Source organism: Felis catus, chromosome B1 (genome assembly GCF_018350175.1).
Source record: "Felis catus isolate Fca126 chromosome B1, F.catus_Fca126_mat1.0, whole genome shotgun sequence".
NCBI lineage: Eukaryota > Metazoa > Chordata > Mammalia > Carnivora > Felidae > Felis > Felis catus.
The window spans coordinates 113,254,776-113,272,740 of NC_058371.1; the positions used below are offsets into that span (position 1 = coordinate 113,254,776).

The window sequence follows — 17,965 nt, forward strand, 5'->3', positions numbered from 1 at the left end:
AAAAATACGTATAAATTGACCCAAATGCGTCATATGGTTGAATATGCAAGACTAAATTTTGTTAGTAATTAATTTATCCAGAAGGCATTATGTCCTTACGTTTGTTTAAAAAAAAATTTTTTTATCGTCTATGTTTACAAATATACACAGGAGCAGAGATAAAAGTATTATAAATCTACTTACTCATCCATCACCCAGTTTCCAGTTACCAACACTCAACGGTTCTTGTTTTAGCTCTCTGCATCAGTCACAATCACAATAGGATAATTAGGAAGGGTTATTTGTAAAGTGGTTAATTACAAGGATGTGGGTAGGGGGTTGAGGAATTACAAGGTCTATGCAGGAACCCAGGACTAACAGTACCAGAACAGCCTCTCTTAGATCTGAAGACATGAGAGGAAGGAGAAGTTACCAAGAGAAAGAGCTTCAGGTAGACCAGGGTGCCTTGAGAGAAGCAATGACTTTGGATTAAAGGTTATAGCCAGCCCCAATATCGCTATCCTCTCTTCTTACCCTCTCTTCCTTGTGCTGGGGTTTTATGTTGGAAACCAGAGGCTAAGGGGTTCCTATTGAGGCATTCCCTCCAGGTCAGCCTCTTTGGGCAGGGGGCAGGACACTGAAGGGTGGAGGATACATCTGAAGGACAATTGGGAGCTATTAAACATATTTCCTCTCCTCCCCACCCCCCACCCCCCCCCCCCCGCCAACACATTCATTTTTTCCTGGAGCATATTAAATCAAACCCAGATATCATGTAATTTCACCCACGAATATTCCGGTAGATATCTTTACCAGGTAAGGACTTAAAAAAACAAAAATAAAACAAAAACACAACACCATTCATACCCAATAAAATGAAAGTGATCCCATGATATCATCTAATAACCATCCTGTGTTTATTAGCATATGCTAGGATTTCACTGATGAAAAATATGGACACAGTCATCAAAGAGTGCAGAGGCTGGAAGATTGAAAGACAAAGACCAGTTCTCAAGGGACTTGCAGTCCAGAGGAGGCATCAGATATGAATGTCACCATCAGACAGCAGAATGGGACAGGTGCCTCACAAAGTATACAACACAAGAGCTCAGGGAAGGAAACACTCTCCTGAGCCATTAAAAACTGTTCACATAGTACAGGAGTTCCCAGTTTTTTAAAGGCTCCTCCTGAGTTAGAGGAAATAATAAATTACTAATTAAAAAAAAAAAAAAAGCTCTTAACCTGAAGAAGGTAGCATCGTAAAATTACCTTTTAGGTAGGACTTCAAGGAGAAAAGAAGAAACTCCTTCCTAATTTGCCATATACTTTGGTGGAGTTTTGTCTTCCCCCGCTTCCCAGAAGAGAAGAATATTAGCTTTACAGTTAACTACAATGTGCTCACTACAGTGCTAGGATCCGTGGAGGTGTCCTCTCAGAATTAGCCAGAAGTCTCTGTCTCCCGATAGCTTATAGATTAACTGAGGGGGTATGTCATTTGGCATAAGATGTTTAGTGTAATTGAATTACTGAGTTCATGGATTAATGAATTACATAAATATTTATTAAGCAGCTACTTTGTGCTAGCATGAGGCTGGGTGCTGGCATAGCATTTAGTGAATCAGGCCTAGTCCCTGCCTTCCTACAGCATAACATTTGCTGAAAGCTGGGGAAAAGGGGGAGGAGAGATGGGGCAAAGATTCACTCCTTACACCAGAGACATCTCACCCTGTATTCTTAACGTTTTCCTCATCTTTCCTGGACTGTCAATAAGCAACAGTGTCTGCCACTTCTCTTTCTGTGGATGAAAAATTTTCAAGTCCCAAATCTCTAACTTCATTGAAAAGGAAATCCTAGACTCTCTTTCAAATCACTTAGGAGATGGAGTTCCTTAGACACATAAAAACACAGACACACTGATAACTTCATATATATTTTCTTCATTTAACTCCTTACATTAAAAAGATGTTCTCACTCTAAGAAGCACTTTCAAGGAAATGCAGGATTGTAAAACGATAGGAGCTATTTATGTCAGAAAAGGCTGATCACTGACTCCTACCCAGCTCCCCCACTAGACTCAGCAATCAGATGCGAAGGAGTATACCTTCTTCATCTCAGGTCTTTATTAAATGAGTATGACTTAGGGCATGTGTTCTGTAATGCCCCTTAACTATCTTTATTTTTATTTATTTTTAATGTTTATTTTTGAGAGACAGAGCATGAACAGGGGTGGGGGGGTCAGAAAGAGAGAGAGGGAGACAGAGTATCTGAAGCAGGCTCCCCACTGTCAGCACAAAGCCCGATGGGATCAAACCCATGCTGTGAGATCAAGACCTGAGCCAAAGTTTGACGCTCAACCAACTGAGCCACCAGGTGCCCCAACCCCTTAGCTGTTTTTAGAAAGACAGTTGTAAAAACTGGACATCTGAGCAGTGTGTGATTAAATATGCTAATGAACTATCTCAGAAGTCTATAATGTATTAGGGAATATGTATATAATCGTCTATATTCCTCATGGTTCACTAAGTTATGAGAATAAGTATTTATTGGTATTCCTCATTTGTGACTTGTAAATGTCTGTTTGTTCTCTCACTATGCTTAGATAACCAAAAAGTCTATTCACTTCAGTGGGGTGAAGTTAAGCTACTAGACAACTGCTCCAAGTTTTACCCCGGTCGCTACTTTGAAAAAAAAATGGAATGTGCAGGTAAGCACTAAGTGGTTTCTCTAAGATGTGTACGTATACCCTCTACCAACCATCTCTCCTCCTCACCAAATCTGCACCCTTGCTCTGGGCCCTGGACCCTTCAATTGGACCTTCTGGCTGTTGCTTCCCTTCCTGTTGGTTCAAGTTCCCTCATGCTAAACTAAGAAGAAAAATCTTCCTTATGCTATCATACAGCAGTACAGAAAGTAACTAAGAGCACAGACTCTGCATCCAGACTGCCTGGGTTTATATCTCAGTTTTTACCAATTACTACTCATGTGACCTTGAGCAAGTTTCCTCATCTGCAAAATTAGGGATCTTAGTAAATGGGAAACTGAGATGCAGAGCAGGTATAAAACTTGCCCGAAGTCTTACAGACAAGAAGTGATATGTCCAGGATCCAAACCCAAACTTCTTCTAAATAAAAATCTGAGTTATCTCATTTCAAATGGGTCCAGTTGGAAGTAAATTCTCCCTCCTCAGAAATCCCATTGCACTTCTTATGAGACCTGCCAGTGTCTTCTTTAATATCATAGTGTTGCTAGTACCCCTACCTAACACAGCTACAACAGTTCCTACTTTGGTGGTGACCCAAGGGCAGGGAACCAGGCAGGGCAATGCATTTAGGATGCTTTTTTAATTTTTTTATTTGAGAGAGAGAGAGAACATGCGCAAATTGGGGAGAGGAGCAGAGGGAGGGAGAGTGATTATTAAACAGGCTCCATACTGAGAGCAGAGCTGGACACAGGGCTCGATCCTACAACCCAGGGATCATGACCTCAGCCAAAACCAAGAGTCAGACACTCAACTGTCTGAGCCACCCAACCCTGAGGCACCCCTAGGATGCTTTATTAAAGCCACTTATAAATAGTGTATTACAGAAAAATGCAAAGTTATTGACATCCTGTAACTTTTTGGATCACTGACTTAAAAACCTTAGAAAGTCCTAAGAGTGAGAAGAAAATAAACAGACCATTCCCTGTGCCCTCCCTCCCTTCTTAAATGGAGTTCGGAATTCCAGAGGACAAAAGGGGAGAATTTCACAAAACCTGTTGGAAGACAATTAACACAAGAGGAAAAGCTCTGAGGTCTGGGTGCCTGATTTCAAGTCCAACCTCTTGCCACTTATTAACTGTATGGCCTTGGACGAATTAGTTAACCTCTCTGTGCCTTATTTGTCTCATCTTAAAATAGGGATAATAATACTTGCCTCATAGGGTTGTTGTTTAGGATTAAAACAATGAATGGCTCGGGGCGCCTGGGTGGCGCAGTCGGTTAAGCGTCCGACTTCAGCCAGGTCACGATCTCACGGTCCGTGGGTTCGAGCCCCGCGTCAGGCTCTGGGCTGATGGCTTGGAGCCTGGAGCCTGCTTCCGATTCTGTGTCTCCCTCTCTCTCTGCCCCTCCCCCGTTCATGCTCTGTTTCTCTCTGTCCCAAAAATAAATAAAAAACGTTGAAAAAAAAATTTAAAAAACAATGAATGGCTAATACATACTAAGCACTCAATAAGCACTAAGTATTCCTATTATTTTCCCAATCAGCCTTGGATGCCACTTTCAGATTGCAATCTCATCAGAGTATAAATTTGCATAAAATAGAGGAAGCATGGGAAACACTTACTAAATTTGCAGAATGAGCAGAAGACAAAGTATACAACTGTATGCGCCCAGTAGGGACCTGTAAGAGATTATGTGTTATTTCGTGTTAGGAAAGTGTAAGAGAGCCAAAGTTGGTACACGCATTGGTGGAGGAGACAGGAAGTCGGCATGGTGGCCTCAGCAAGTGGAAGTACATGTGTGATTTTCTTTTCCCTTTGTCTTTTCCAGGTACAGATGACGGTTCCATCGATGCCTGTAAAGGGGACTCTGGAGGCCCCTTAGTCTGTCAAGATATCAACAATGTGACTTATGTTTGGGGTGTTGTGAGTTGGGGTGAAAACTGCGGAAAACCAGAGTTCCCTGGTATTTACACTAAAGTGGCCAATTATTTTGACTGGATTAGCTATCATGTAGGAAGGTCTCTTATTTCTCAGTACAACATATGAAATTGTGATCTCTTCTGCTCTTTTCCTCTTGGGAGTTGGATCTTGATTGAAATGATACTACATGATTAGTACTTCTCTAGGGAAAAAAATAATAAAGCACATTTTATTGGATATTTTTAAAGATCTCTAAAAAAGCCATATTAGAACTTCGCTGTAAATTATCAAATAAATATTTTAGTCGAGCATACATGTTTTGTTTATTAGAAAATGTGATTAAATTATCTCTTCATACAGGAATGGTATATTGGCTATACTAAAGGTTTTGCTAGTTGCATGATACTTGATTCACATAAGGCTGTATTCAAACCCCAATTCTACCACCTACTAATTACTTGACCCTGGGCAATTCATGATTTTCTTTGTGTCTCATTTTCTACCTTTAAAATGGAAACTAGAATTCTGAGAAAATGGAGACACATACTAAAGTAAAACGGTTGCAAAGTACTTGTCTCAGAGAAATAACTGACCCCACAGCTCTTGTCCCATTTCTCTGCTTCTTTTAACTATTAGAAGTTCTCGGAGCTCCTGGGTGGCTCAGTCAGTTAAGCATCCGACTTCAGCGTAGGCCATGATCTGGTAGGTCTGTGGGTTCAAGCCTCCCATCGGGCTCTGTGCTGACAGCTCAGAGCCTGGAGCCTGCTTCAGATGCTGTGTCCCCCCCTCTCTCTCTGCCCCTCCATCGCTCACGCTCTGTGTCTCTCTCTTGCTCTCAAAAATAAACATTTAAAAAATTTTAAAAAAAAGTTGAAAAAAAAGTGTTAGAAGTTCTCTTTAAGGATTTGTCTTTAGTTCCCCGTTTCACAAGTCCTCCCTGACCCTCTTTTTAAACCTCTCCACAGACTCCACAACACAACCACTGCCCTCATGGGCGTCAAACCTTACAGTGTGACTGGCTCATCCCCCACTGCTGCAGCAGCAGTAGACATAGTCAACATCATACTCTGCCTGGTCTGCTGCCTCCGTGGCTGCTGATCTTGGAATCCTTCTCAACCTCTTCCTTCTGGTCACTTCTTTCACTTTGTGTTTTCCCTAGTGATCTTATTAGAGTCATCTCTAACTCCCATCTACAGTCCCATGACTCACAAACCCCTATCTCCAGCCCCAGTCTTTCTAAACTCCAGACTAGTATTTCACTGAGCACTTGACAACTCCATCTGGGTATCTAATAACAGTTCAAAAGAAACATGGGCAACGCAAAACTGCCCCTTCTTAAATCTGTCCTTCCCTCCTCAGTAAGTGGCACTTTTTCAGGGCTCTCCTGTGGACCCAATGTACAATAGGCCCCAGTCTCTTTCTCTTTTTTTTAATGTTTATATTTTGAGAGAGAGAGAGAGCATGCGTGAGTGAGGGAGGGACGGGGTGGGGGGGGGAGGGGACAGAGGATCTGAAGCAGGCTCTGCGCTGGCAGCAGAGAGCCCAATGCAGGGCTCGAACCCACAAACTCTAAGACCACAACCTGAGCCAAAATTGGACTCTCAATCGACTGAGCCACCCAGACACCCCACCAGGCTTTCTATCACGTGAACCTTCTGTAATCTCAGCACAGCACTTGTCATCACCCAACATGTTCCGTTTTCATTTGTTCCTCTGCCTCTTCCCCATGATGCTCACACACCCACTACTGCCTTCCCCTTACTACACTGTGAGACACAGGAGAAGAGAGACTGCCTGCCTTCTGCCCGCATCCCTAGCACTGGGTTCGTAGGAGGTGCTCAGTGAAGAAACATTAACTGCTTTTATTATTATTCTTTAAAATGCAGCTGTCATCATCCTGAAGACAGATATATTTTTCACATAAATATCACCTTCAATACCTGGGGCTCAGTCCTGGATAAAGCCCGATTGTTTTAATAATAGAAATGCCCATTTCTACATACATTCCAAAATTGCTTACTGCCCAGATTTTTTTTTCCTTTGTAAAAATTTTGGCAACATATACATACACTGTTTTTTTTGTTTTGTTTTGTTTTGTTTTTTAACCATTTTGAAGTATACCATTCAGGAGCATTAAGTATGTTCCCATTGTTGTGTGACCATCACCATCTCCAGAAATTTTTCATCTTTGCAAAATGAAACTCTGTGCCCATTAAACACTAACTCCTCCTCCCCTCCCATGCTGTCCAGATTTTTAATTCCTTTTGTCACTGAATGCAAGAGAGTATTTGGTTATCTATGGCTGTGTTAGAAAGACCCTAAGATATTGATCGAAATAACAATTAATTATTATTTCCTCCTGTGTCTGGGGATTGACTGGGCCAGTTCTTCAACTCTGGCTTCATGCCAGAGTTGGGACCACTGAAGGACTCTGGAAGGTTCACAGTGGAGGCACTGAGAAAGATGTACTGGAAGGGATGAGGGGAGGGTAGGAAAGACAGTTAAGAAACTTTTGGAGTGATCCAAATGTCAGACGGCGCTGGGGTAAGGGTCATCTTGAAGTCTTCTTCACTCACATGTCTGGTGCTTGGGCTGGGAGAACTCAAACAGCTGGGGCTTCTCTGACATCTCTCTCTCCATGTGGTCTCTCCACTTGAGCTCTCAACATGAGGTCTCAGGGACACTAGACTTCTCACCTAGCAACTGACAAGTGTCCCAAGAGAAGCTGCAAACAGGAACAGCATTTGTTTTTATAAACCTGGCCTTGGAAGTCATTTAGCCTTGCTTCCATTGCAAAGACCTGACCAGGTTAAAGGGAAAAAAATATAATCCATCTCTTGATGGGAGAGGTGTCAAAAAATTTGTGGCATATTATAAAACCACCACCTTGTCCTGACCCAGCAAACCTGGAGCATGTAGCATCTTAGAAGATGTCTGGGTTTGAGTACTAAGGGCTGCAAGCTGGGAGAACATAGCATCTTGACTCCTTGAAGGACGAAACCAGTCTGCACAGTGACCTGGGACCTGGAGGCTTCGCAGCAGAGTAGACCAGAGACTGGACCAGAGACTCCATGTGACAGAGACTGGGAACAGCAGGAGTGAGATGACTGGACTCCCAGTTCAGAGGTCTATGTGAGGGTTCCTGGTTGCAGACCACAGAAGCCAATCTAATCGGTTTAACGAAAAAAAGATGTTTTCAAAGATATTATGCAGTTCACCGAATCTCCAGGAAAGCCAGAGAGTTGGCTATGCATCTGGGCATAATGCTCAAAGACTACTATAGGACTGCTTATAAAGACTCCCACTACCAGGAGCTTGGGTCCCAGGCTCCATTTACAGCTTGCACTGAGGCTTGGCAGTGGATGCTACTGCTTGACCCTCTGCCACTACCGCTTCTTTGAGTTAGTGTGGCCTTTCCTCAAGGTGGTCAACAAACAGAGCTCATGAGATGTGGAGTGCTGCCATCATCTTATATTTAACCATGGCCTCAGAGTTCACTATCCTATGAGGGAGATGGAAAACTAAATTATAAAGCTGCACTTTGCCAGGTATGGATGGAGAGGAAAACTCAAGGGAGACTCATAAATCAGCCTGAAGTGTCAAAGAAGGCTTCCCCAGAGGTGAGCTTAATCTGAATTATGGAAGAAATTTCCAGGCAGATATAAATGCAGGGCTCTGTGGCTTGGGGAGCCAAGTACAAAAGGGGACAGACAGTAGTTCAGCATGACTGGAGCCCAGGGTGCAGGGGAGGAGCTGGAGAGAGAGGAAAGGGCAGATCAGAGAGGGCTTCATGCCAGAGTTGGGACCATTGAAGGACTCTGGAAGGTTCACAGTGGAGGCACTGAGAAAGATGTACTGGAGGGGATGAGGGGAGGGTAGGAAAGACAGTTAAGAAACTTTTGGAGTGATCCAAATGAAAAATGAGGTACAAACTACAGCAGGGCACTTTTAAAGAGGGTGGTCCTGATTCCAGATAAGTTAAGGAGTGAAATAGATGGCAGCTGGGCACATAAAGAGGTGACAGGGCACTAGGAAAAAGGGTAGGAGTCTAGAATAACTCCCAAGTTTTCTCTTGGATACTGAGATGGTTGCTGTTGCCATTGATTGAAGAAATAAAGGAAACAGAGAGAGAAGCAGGTTTGGTTAGTTAAGGATATTTTGAAGCTGTGAGGTTTTTGGGAGCCTAGGAAAGATGTATAGGATGCAGTAGGAAATATGAACCTGAAAAATCTGGCTCTAGATTTCTGGAAGTAGCCAGAAACCCACCCTAGAGAAACCACATACACCTGAATTAATCCTGATGGTCTAAAACCCTGCAATTGCACCCAAGTGGGTTCCTTTCCATCTTGTCCAGTGCACCCTCTCTGTGTGCTGAGTAATCTCACATTCTGCCCACCGAGATCACTTGAAAATCTCTTCCTTGATTGCTGTGTTTGAGTGTTTGTGTTCTCCCAAAACTCATATGTTGAAATCCTAATGCCCAATGTAATGGTATTAGGAAGTGGGGTCTTTGGAAGGTGTTTGGGTCATGAGGGTGGAGCCCTTATGAATGGAATTACTATTTTTACAATAGAGACTCCAGAAACCCCACCTCTCTCCCACCGTGTGAGGGTCAGTCGTGTACAAACTGGATGACAGCCTTCTCCAGGACCTAACTACTCTGGTGCCCTGATCTTCAACTTCCAGCCTTCAGAACTGTGAGAAATAAACACCTGTTGTTTATAAATCACCCAATCAGTGGCATTTTGTTACAGCAGCCCAAACAGTCTAAAATACTGATCACATTTGCCTAATAGACCTCCCCAAATGGAGAACCATTATCTTCAATAAATCATGGAACCAGCCCATGCTTGCAGATCTGGTGCAGTCATCTCTTTTCTTTCACTTTGTTCCAGGGTTGAAAGCTATTCACACCATTAATTTTTAATTTTTTTAAAAGCAGAGGCTAGAAACTAGCACTTATTTCCCCTTCTTGTGAGCTCTTTTTAGAAAGCAATGTATCAGCCTTATCACTGGGCAAAGATTGATCATTACATCTGGAAGGGTTTCACCACTCTGTATTATTTTCATCACAATAACATTGTTCAGGCCATTTGATGAGACATTAGGAAAGAACTAGAAAATAGAAACTGCCCTTGATCATTTGCATTTTGTTGATGTTGTGTTATTTCAGGTAACACAGGACTCTACTTTCCACACATTCTGAGTTAATATGTTACATTAAAGCCAATAAATTTTGCATTCTTACTCATTAATACCGTCATGTTCCTTGATGTCTATGACAGTGAAGAGATCATTAGGGGTTTCTAGAAGGTGTATCTGACTGATTATGCTTATAATTGGAGTGGAAAACACAGCCTAGGGGCGCCTCGGTGGCTCAGTCAGTTAAGCTCTAACTTCAGCTCAGGTCATAATCTCACGGTTCCTGAGTTTGAGCCCCGCACCAGGTTCTGTGCTGACCGCTAGGAGTCTGGAGCCTGCTTCAGATTCTGTGTCTCCCTCTCTCTCCCTGACCCTTCCCTACTCACATTCCGTCACTCTCTGTCTCTCAAAAATAAATAAAACATTTAAATTTTTTTTAAATAAATAAACATTAAAAAAAGAAAAAAAGAAAAGAAAAGAAAACACAGCCTAGTCTCAACCAGTCAGAAGATCCTATTCCAAGGCACATGTATCATTTGGACAAGAATCAGCACAAATACAGCATATTTTATAATTTTGTAATTTTGTTTTGACAATATTTCTAAAATATTTATTTATTTATTTTGAGGGTTGGGGGGGGTGGGGTGGGGAATGGGCAGAGAGAGAGGGAGAGAGACAATCCTAAGTAGTCACTGTGCTGTCAATGCAGAGCCCAACATGGGGCTTTATCTCACAAACTATGAGATCATGACCTGAGCTGAAATCAAGAGTCGGACCCTCAACCAGCTGAGCCAACCAGGCACTTCTGTTTTGATAATATTGATTAAAATTGCTTCTCCCAATTCCTCTTCCTTTTTTTTCCCCTCTGACCACAAATGTGTTTTGTCCCCAATATTCCAGTGAAACTTATCTTGTGGTGTTCACCATGACCTCCATGTTATTAAATCCAATGATCAATATCACGTCTTCATCTTCCTCCACATCAGCCAAAGTGATGGTTCTGTTTTTCTTATAGCACTCTGCAATATAGCACTCTCCTGCTGCACTTGGCTGCCCTTTTTCAGCCTCCTTTACTGCTTCTTTGTTCCCTGACCTCCTATGACTTAAACTTTGTTTTACCTCTCTTTACACACTCACTTTTTAAAGGATCTCTTCTAGTCCCATGCCGTTAAAAGTCGTATCTATGCTGATGATTTCCAAATTCATTTCTAGTCCTCATCCCACCTCTGAACTACAAATTCAGAATAAGCTTCTCAAAAATGGTATGTCTAAAATTAATTTCCTAAATTTTCCCTGAAATCTCCTTTTAGAATCCTCTCTATTTCAATTAGTAAGAACTCACTATCCTAACTGTTTAAACCAAAACTTTAATGTCATCCCTTGATTCCTCTTTCCCTCATATACCATATTGTTGGCTCTACTATCAAGTTATATCTAAAATGTGACCACTTTCACACCACCACTGCTTCTTCCCTGGGCCAACCAATAATAATGTCTTACCTGGTTTATTATGTCCTAGCTGCTTTCCTGGCTTCAACTCCTGACCATCCACAGCCAATGTGTATCTAGACAACCTGGCCATTTGCTAGCAGGAAAGACTTGGAAGACAACTGTGGGTTTGCAACCATTAGTATCTGTCCCAATAATAACAAGTTCTACTGATTTAAAACCTTTTGTGCTAACTATTAGGAAGAAAGGATGGAAGTGGGTCATCAAGAAGTTACATGATAGGGTCATTCAGGGCTGGCTTCATGGGCATGCATCCTGTGCAGACAGATGTACCAGGCACTGAGATAGCAAGTGTTTCACACTTGCTCTAATGCTCTCCTGTCATCACCTTGAAATTCTTAAAACATTTTGAACAAGGAGCCTTGCAATCTTATTTTGTAATGAGCCCTGCAAGTTATATAGTTGGTCCTGTAGTCAATGCCAAACTCTAGTATCTGGCAGCAGGAATTCAGGGGAAAAGTAAGTCTTGGAATTAGTGCAGCAGAACAACAAATATCTAATGACTGAATATGAAGAGAATGTGAAAATAAAACTTAGAATTTTGTTTACTGGAAAGATGGTGGTGATTCCTATGGGTAACAGACTGGAAACAGAAATTTGTTTAAGAGAAAAAGGGAACAACAACTCTATCAGTCCAAGGAACTGGAGTTTGAGAATTCAATCCCTAAAGAGAATTTAGACAGAGAAGAATAAATCTGACTCCTCAGAGGAGAGGCTGTAGTTAAGAAATTAGATGAGACTAAAATGAGTGGAGGGGCCAAGATGGTGGAGCAGCATGGATGTTCTCTGCTTCTCTTGTCCCTGAAATGCAGCGAGATCAGCATCAAACCATTTTACATGCCTGGAAAATTGGTCTGAGGATTAACACAACAATCTGCATAACCTGAGCCATAGAACTTGGCAGGTACATGGCACAGAGACATGAACTGGGGGAGAGAGAAGCCGCGTAGGATAGAGAGGTATTTGAGGAGAGAGGACAGAAAAAGGGGGGAGAATACAGGAAGAGCACCCCCCATGAAAGTAGTTGGAGAGAAAGAGAAAGTGGATGCACCCACAATTACCCAAACAAGAAAGGGAGAAAGGAGAAAGGAGAGGGTTCCAATATCATTATGACTTTACAAACAGGGCAGAACAGAATAGGAAATTCTGCAGCCCAATGCCTGGCAGTGCTCTGGTGGGAAGGGCAAATCCACAGGAGCGGGCAGCAAGGTCTGAGGGGTCCACAGGCCACATAGGGAGAAGCAGTTTCCCTGCTACCCTGCTAGGAGGGCATTTGGTAGAGGCTGTACAGCCTGCCCACAAAGGTCTCAGTGGACCCCAAAGAATATGATTGCTGGTATTAGAACAAAAATGCCAGGGTGCAGTGAAACCTGACACGGGTTGTGTATTGTGATTTACCATAATCCCTGAAACACTGCCGCTACAAGATTTCATGAAGTTATTTGGAGGGAAGCCAGCATCTAGTCACAACCTCTGAGCCTCTACAGCAGGGTGATCACAGGAACATTCCTGGGGACAAGCCAGCATCTGGCCATTGCTTGGCAAGACCCTTCTCCAAAAGGTCAGAGTGGGTCCAAGCCACAGGGCCCTCAGAAGTGAGGGGTTTGGAAATACAGTCTCATCTTAGATAAAATTCAGGAGGTAGGTGCCACCAGGCAGGCTGACAGCTTGGATGCAGACAATGTAGAAGCAGGGAGTGGAAGGAAGCCAGAGACAAAGGAGAGCTGCCGGTGGGGTAGAGCACAGAGTTCTGATGCTAGACACTGGGAAGCTGGGTGATGCCATTTTCACCTTTCCTGCACATGTGCACAAACATGCACATACGCGCCACACCCAATCCACCCCAGTAAGCTAAGCAGCACCACATAATGGAGAACAGAGACATTGCACCAAGCCCTGTCCAACTGCACCAACCAAGCCCTAGAGGACGATCACAAGTCTCTGCCTGCTTAATGTATGCACTATAAAATGCTTCATAGTTTGACCTCTAGGGGAAACTGGATGTAATTTCATTTGGATTTCATTTTGTTTGCTGGTCCAACTATTTAGGTGTTTTTTGGTTGGTTTTGTGTTTTCTTTTTTCTTTTTTTCTTTTCCTGTTTCTTATTCTTGGATACAGAAATAGAAAAAATATTTTTATTTTCCATTTTTATATAAAAATTGTTAATAATTTTCTATATATTTTTTTGGAAATTTATTTTTTTTTAATTTTTTTTCAACGTTTATTTATTTTTGGGACAGAGAGAGACAGAGCATGAACAGGGGAGGGGCAGAGAGAGAGGGAGACACAGAATCGGAAACAGGCTCCAGGCTCTGAGCCATCAGCCCAGAGCCCAACGCGGGGCTCGAACTCCCGGACCGCGAGATCGTGACCTGGCTGAAGTTGGACGCTTAACCGACTGCGCCACCCAGGCGCCCCGGAAATTTATTTTTTTAATTCTATTTTACCTTCTCCAATTCATTTTATTCTATTTTATTGTATACATTTTCTTAATTTTTAAATGTTTTCTTACTTTTTCTTTTTTCTTTTTCCTTTTCTTTTCTTTCCCTTTTTCTCTATTCAATCAAGCTTCTTTCAACAACCAGACCGAAACATACCTAGGATCTAGCTTCCTTTATTTGACTTTTTGTGTGTTGTTTTTAATCTTCTTAATTTTCTTTTCTTATTTTATTCATTCTTTTTCTTCCTCCAAAATGACAAAATGAAGGAATTCACCCCAAAAGAAAGAACAAGAAGAAATGACAGCAAGGGACTTAATCAACACAGATATAAGCAAGATGTCTGAGCTAGAATTTAGAATCATGAAAATAATAATACTAGCTGTGGTTGAAAAAAGCAGAGTCCCTTTCTGTGGAGATAAAAGAAGTAAAATCTAGCCAGGATGAGATTAAAAACACTGTAACAGATGTAATCTTGAATAGATATCACGGCGGCATGGATGGATGAAGCAGAGCAGCGAATCAGCGATATAGAAGACAAAATTATGGAGAATAAAAAAGCAGGAAAAAAGAGGGAAACTAAGGCAAAAGAGCATAATATAAGAATTAGAGAACTCAGTTCTAAAAAGGAATAACATCTGAATCATAGGAATTCCAGAAGATGAAAAGAGAGAAAAAGGGATAGATTTATGTGAGCAAATCATAGCAGGAAACTTTCCTAACCTGGGGAAAGACACAGACATCAAAATTCAAGAAGCACAGAGAACTCCCATTATATTCAACAAAAACTGAGCATCAACAAGGTATATAATAGTCAAATTCACAAAATACACAGACAGGGAAAGAATTATGAAAGCATCAAGAGAAAAAAAAGTCCTTAACCTGTAAGGGAAGACAGTTCAGGTTCACAGCAGACCTATCCACAGAAATTTGACATGCCAGAAAGGAGTGGCAGGATATATCCAACATGCTAAATTGGCAAAATATACAGCAAGAATTATTTTGTTTTAATGTTTATTTTTGAGAGAGAGAAACAGAGTGAGAGCAGGGGAGAGGCAGAGAGAGAGGGAGATACAGAATCCGAAGCAGGCTCCAGGCTCCAAGCTGGAGCCAAAGCCCAATGCGGGGTTGAACCCATGAACAGTGAGATCATGACCTGAGCCAAAGTCAGACACTTAACCAACTGAACCACCCAGGTGCCCCTACAGCCAAGAATTCTTCATCTAGCAAGGCTGTCATTCAAAATAGAAGGAGAGGGGTACCTGGGTGGCTCAATAAGTTAAGCATCTGAGTTCAACTCAGGTCATGATCTCATGGTTTGTGGGTTTGAGCCCCTATCAGGCTCTGTGCTGATGGCCCAGAGCCTGGGGTCTTCTTCAGATTCTGTGTCTCCCTCCCTATCTGCTCCTCCCCTGCTCATGCTCTGTCTCTGTCTCTCGAAAATAAATAAACTTTAAAATTTGTGAGAAAAATAGGAGAAATAAAGAGTTTTCCAGGCAAACAAAAACTAAAGGGGTTTGTGACCACTAAACCAGCCCTGCAAGAAATTTTAAGGAGGACTCTCTGAGAGGAGAAAAGACAAAACAAAAAAGACCAAAAGCAACAAAGACTAGAAAGGACCAGAGAACACCACCAGAAACTCCAACTCTAGAGGCAACACAATGGCAATAATTTCTTATCTTTCAATACTCACTCTAAATGTCAATAGTCTAAACACTCCAGTCAAAAGTCATAGGGTAACAAAATGGATAAGAAAACAAGATCCGTCTATATGCTATTTCCAAGAGACCCATTTTAGTCCTAAAGACACCTTCAGATTGAAAGTAAGGGGATGGAGGGGCGCCTGGGTGGCGCAGTCGGTTAAGCGTCCGACTTCAGCCAGGTCACGATCTCGCGGTCTGTGAGTTCGAGCCCCGCGTCGGGCTCTGGGCTGATGGCTCAGAGCCTGGAGCCTGTTTCCGATTCTGTGTCTCCCTCTCTCTCTGCCCCTCCCCCGTTCATGCTCTGTCTCTCTCTGTCCCAAAAATAAATAAACGTTGGAAAAAAAAAAAAAAAAGAAAGTAAGGGGATGGAGAACCATCTATCATGCTAATGGTCACCAAAAGAAAGCCAGAGTAGCCATATGTATATCAGACAATCTAGATTTTAAAATAAAGACTGTAACAAGAGATGAAAAAGGGCATGATGATTAAGGGGTCTATCCAACAAGAAGATCTAACAATTGTAAATATTTATGCCCCCAACTGAAAGCAAAATATATAACTCAATTAATCACAAACATACAGAAAAAATACCATAATAGTAGGGGACTTCAACACCCCACTTACAACAACGGACAGATCATCTAAACAGAAAATCAACAAGGACACAATGGCTTTGAATGACACACTGGGCCAGATGGACTTAACAGATATATTCAGAACATTTCATCCTAAAGCAGCAAAATACACATTCTTTTTGAGTGCACATGGAACATTCTCCAGAATAGATCACATACTGGGTGACAAATCAGCCCTCAACAAGATCAAAAAGATTGAGATCATACTATGCATATTTTCAGACCACAATACTATGAAACTCGAAATCAACCACAAGAAAAAATTTGGAAAGACAACAAATACTTGGAGATTAAAGAACATCCTACTAAGGAATGAATGGGTTAACCAAAAAAATTAAAGAGGAAATTAACAAGTACACAGAAGCCAATGAAAATGAGATAGCATGACAGCCCAAAACCTCTGGGATGCAGCTAAGGCAGTCATAAGAGGCAAGATATAGCAATACAGGCCTTCCTTAAGAAGGAATAAAGGTCTCAGATACACAACGTAACCTTACACCTTAAAGAACTGAAAAAATAACAGCAAATAAAACCCAAAAACAGAAAAGACAGGAAATAATAACAATTAGAGCATAAATCAATGCTATAGAAAATTAAAAAAAGAAAAAAAGAATATTAATGAAACCAGGAGCTGGTTCTTTGAAAAAAATTAACAAAATTGATAAACACCTAGCTAGTTTGATCAAAAAGAAAAAGGAAAGGACCTAAATAAATAAAATAAAAAATGAAAGAGGAGAGATCACAACCAACACTGCAGAAATAGAAACAATAATAAGAATATTATGAACAATTATATGCCAATAAGTTGGGCAATCTGGAAGAAATGGATAAATTCCAAGAAACATATACAGTACCAAAATTAAAACAGGAAGAAATAGAGAATTTGAACAGGCTTATAACCAGTAAAGAAATTGAATTAGTAATCAAAAACCTCCCAAAAAAACAAAAGTCCAGGGCCAATGGCTTTCCAGGGGAATTCTACCAAATATTGAAAGAAGAGTTAACTCCTATTCTTTTGAAGCTGTTCCAAAAAATAGAAATGGAAGGAAAACTTCCAAACTCATTTTATGAGGCCACCATTACCTTGATCCCAAAACCAGACAAAGACCCCACTAAAAAGGAGAACTATAGACTAATTTCCCTGATGAACACTGATGCAAAAATTCTCAATAAGATACTAGCCAACTGGATCCAACAATGCATTAAAAAAATTATTCACCATAATCAAGTAGGATTTATACCTGGGATGCAGGGCTAATTCAATATCTGAAAATCAACCAATGTGATACATTACATTAATAAAAGAAAGGACAAGAAACACATGATCCTCTCAATAGACACAGGGAAAGCATTTGACAAAATACAGCATCCTTCCTTGATGAAAACCCTCAAGAAAGCAGGGATAGAAGGATCATATCTCAAGATCATAAAAGCCATATACAAAAGACCCACTGTTAATTCAACCTCAATGGGGAAAAATTGAGAGCTTTCCCCCTAAGGTCAGGAACATGACAAAGATGTCCACTCTCCCCACTGTTATTCAACATATCCTCAGCAATCAGACAACATAAAGAAATAAAAGGCATCCAAATCAGCCAGTAGGAAGTCAAACTTTCACTCTTCATGGACAACATGATACTCTGTATGGAAAACCTAAAAGATTCCACCAAAAAACCTGCTAGAACTGATTCATGAATTCAGCAAAGTTGCAGGATATAAAATCAATGCACAGAAATTGGTTGTATTTCTATACACCAATAATGAAGCAGCAGAAAGGAAAATCAAGGACTCGATCCTATTACAATTGCACCAAAACCCATAAAGTACCTAGGAATAAACCTAACTACCGAGGTGAAAACCTATACACTGAAAACTATAGAAAGCTTATGAAAGAAATTGAAGATGACACCAAAACAATGGGAAAATATTCCATGC

The 17,965-nt window shown here is 41.3% G+C and overlaps 1 protein-coding gene and 1 long non-coding RNA gene across 6 annotated transcripts in view; both read left to right on the forward strand.

The window, feature by feature from the left end:
- The window catches only part of CFI (complement factor I), a 57,796-nt gene extending 52,883 nt beyond the window's left edge, over nt 1-4,913 (forward strand). For 4 of the 5 annotated variants that reach the window (XM_019829089.2, XM_006930915.5, XM_011281710.4 and 1 more), the window contains 2 exons: nt 2,579-2,683; nt 4,511-4,913. In XM_019829089.2, the coding sequence (XP_019684648.2) occupies nt 2,579-2,683; nt 4,511-4,728 (323 nt within the window). In that variant the 3' untranslated portion in view covers nt 4,729-4,913. Of the gene's footprint in view, nt 1-903; nt 1,059-2,578; nt 2,684-4,510 lie in introns of those variants that run through there. The other variant, XM_045056008.1, reaches the window with a different exon arrangement.
- A 1,200-nt stretch (nt 4,914-6,113) lies between these two features.
- Nucleotides 6,114-9,857, forward strand: LOC123384986. The gene is made up of 2 exons (XR_006596873.1): nt 6,114-8,222; nt 9,176-9,857. It is a non-coding gene; the product is annotated as an uncharacterized LOC123384986 (long non-coding RNA).
- Nucleotides 9,858-17,965: the final 8,108 nt, after the last annotated feature.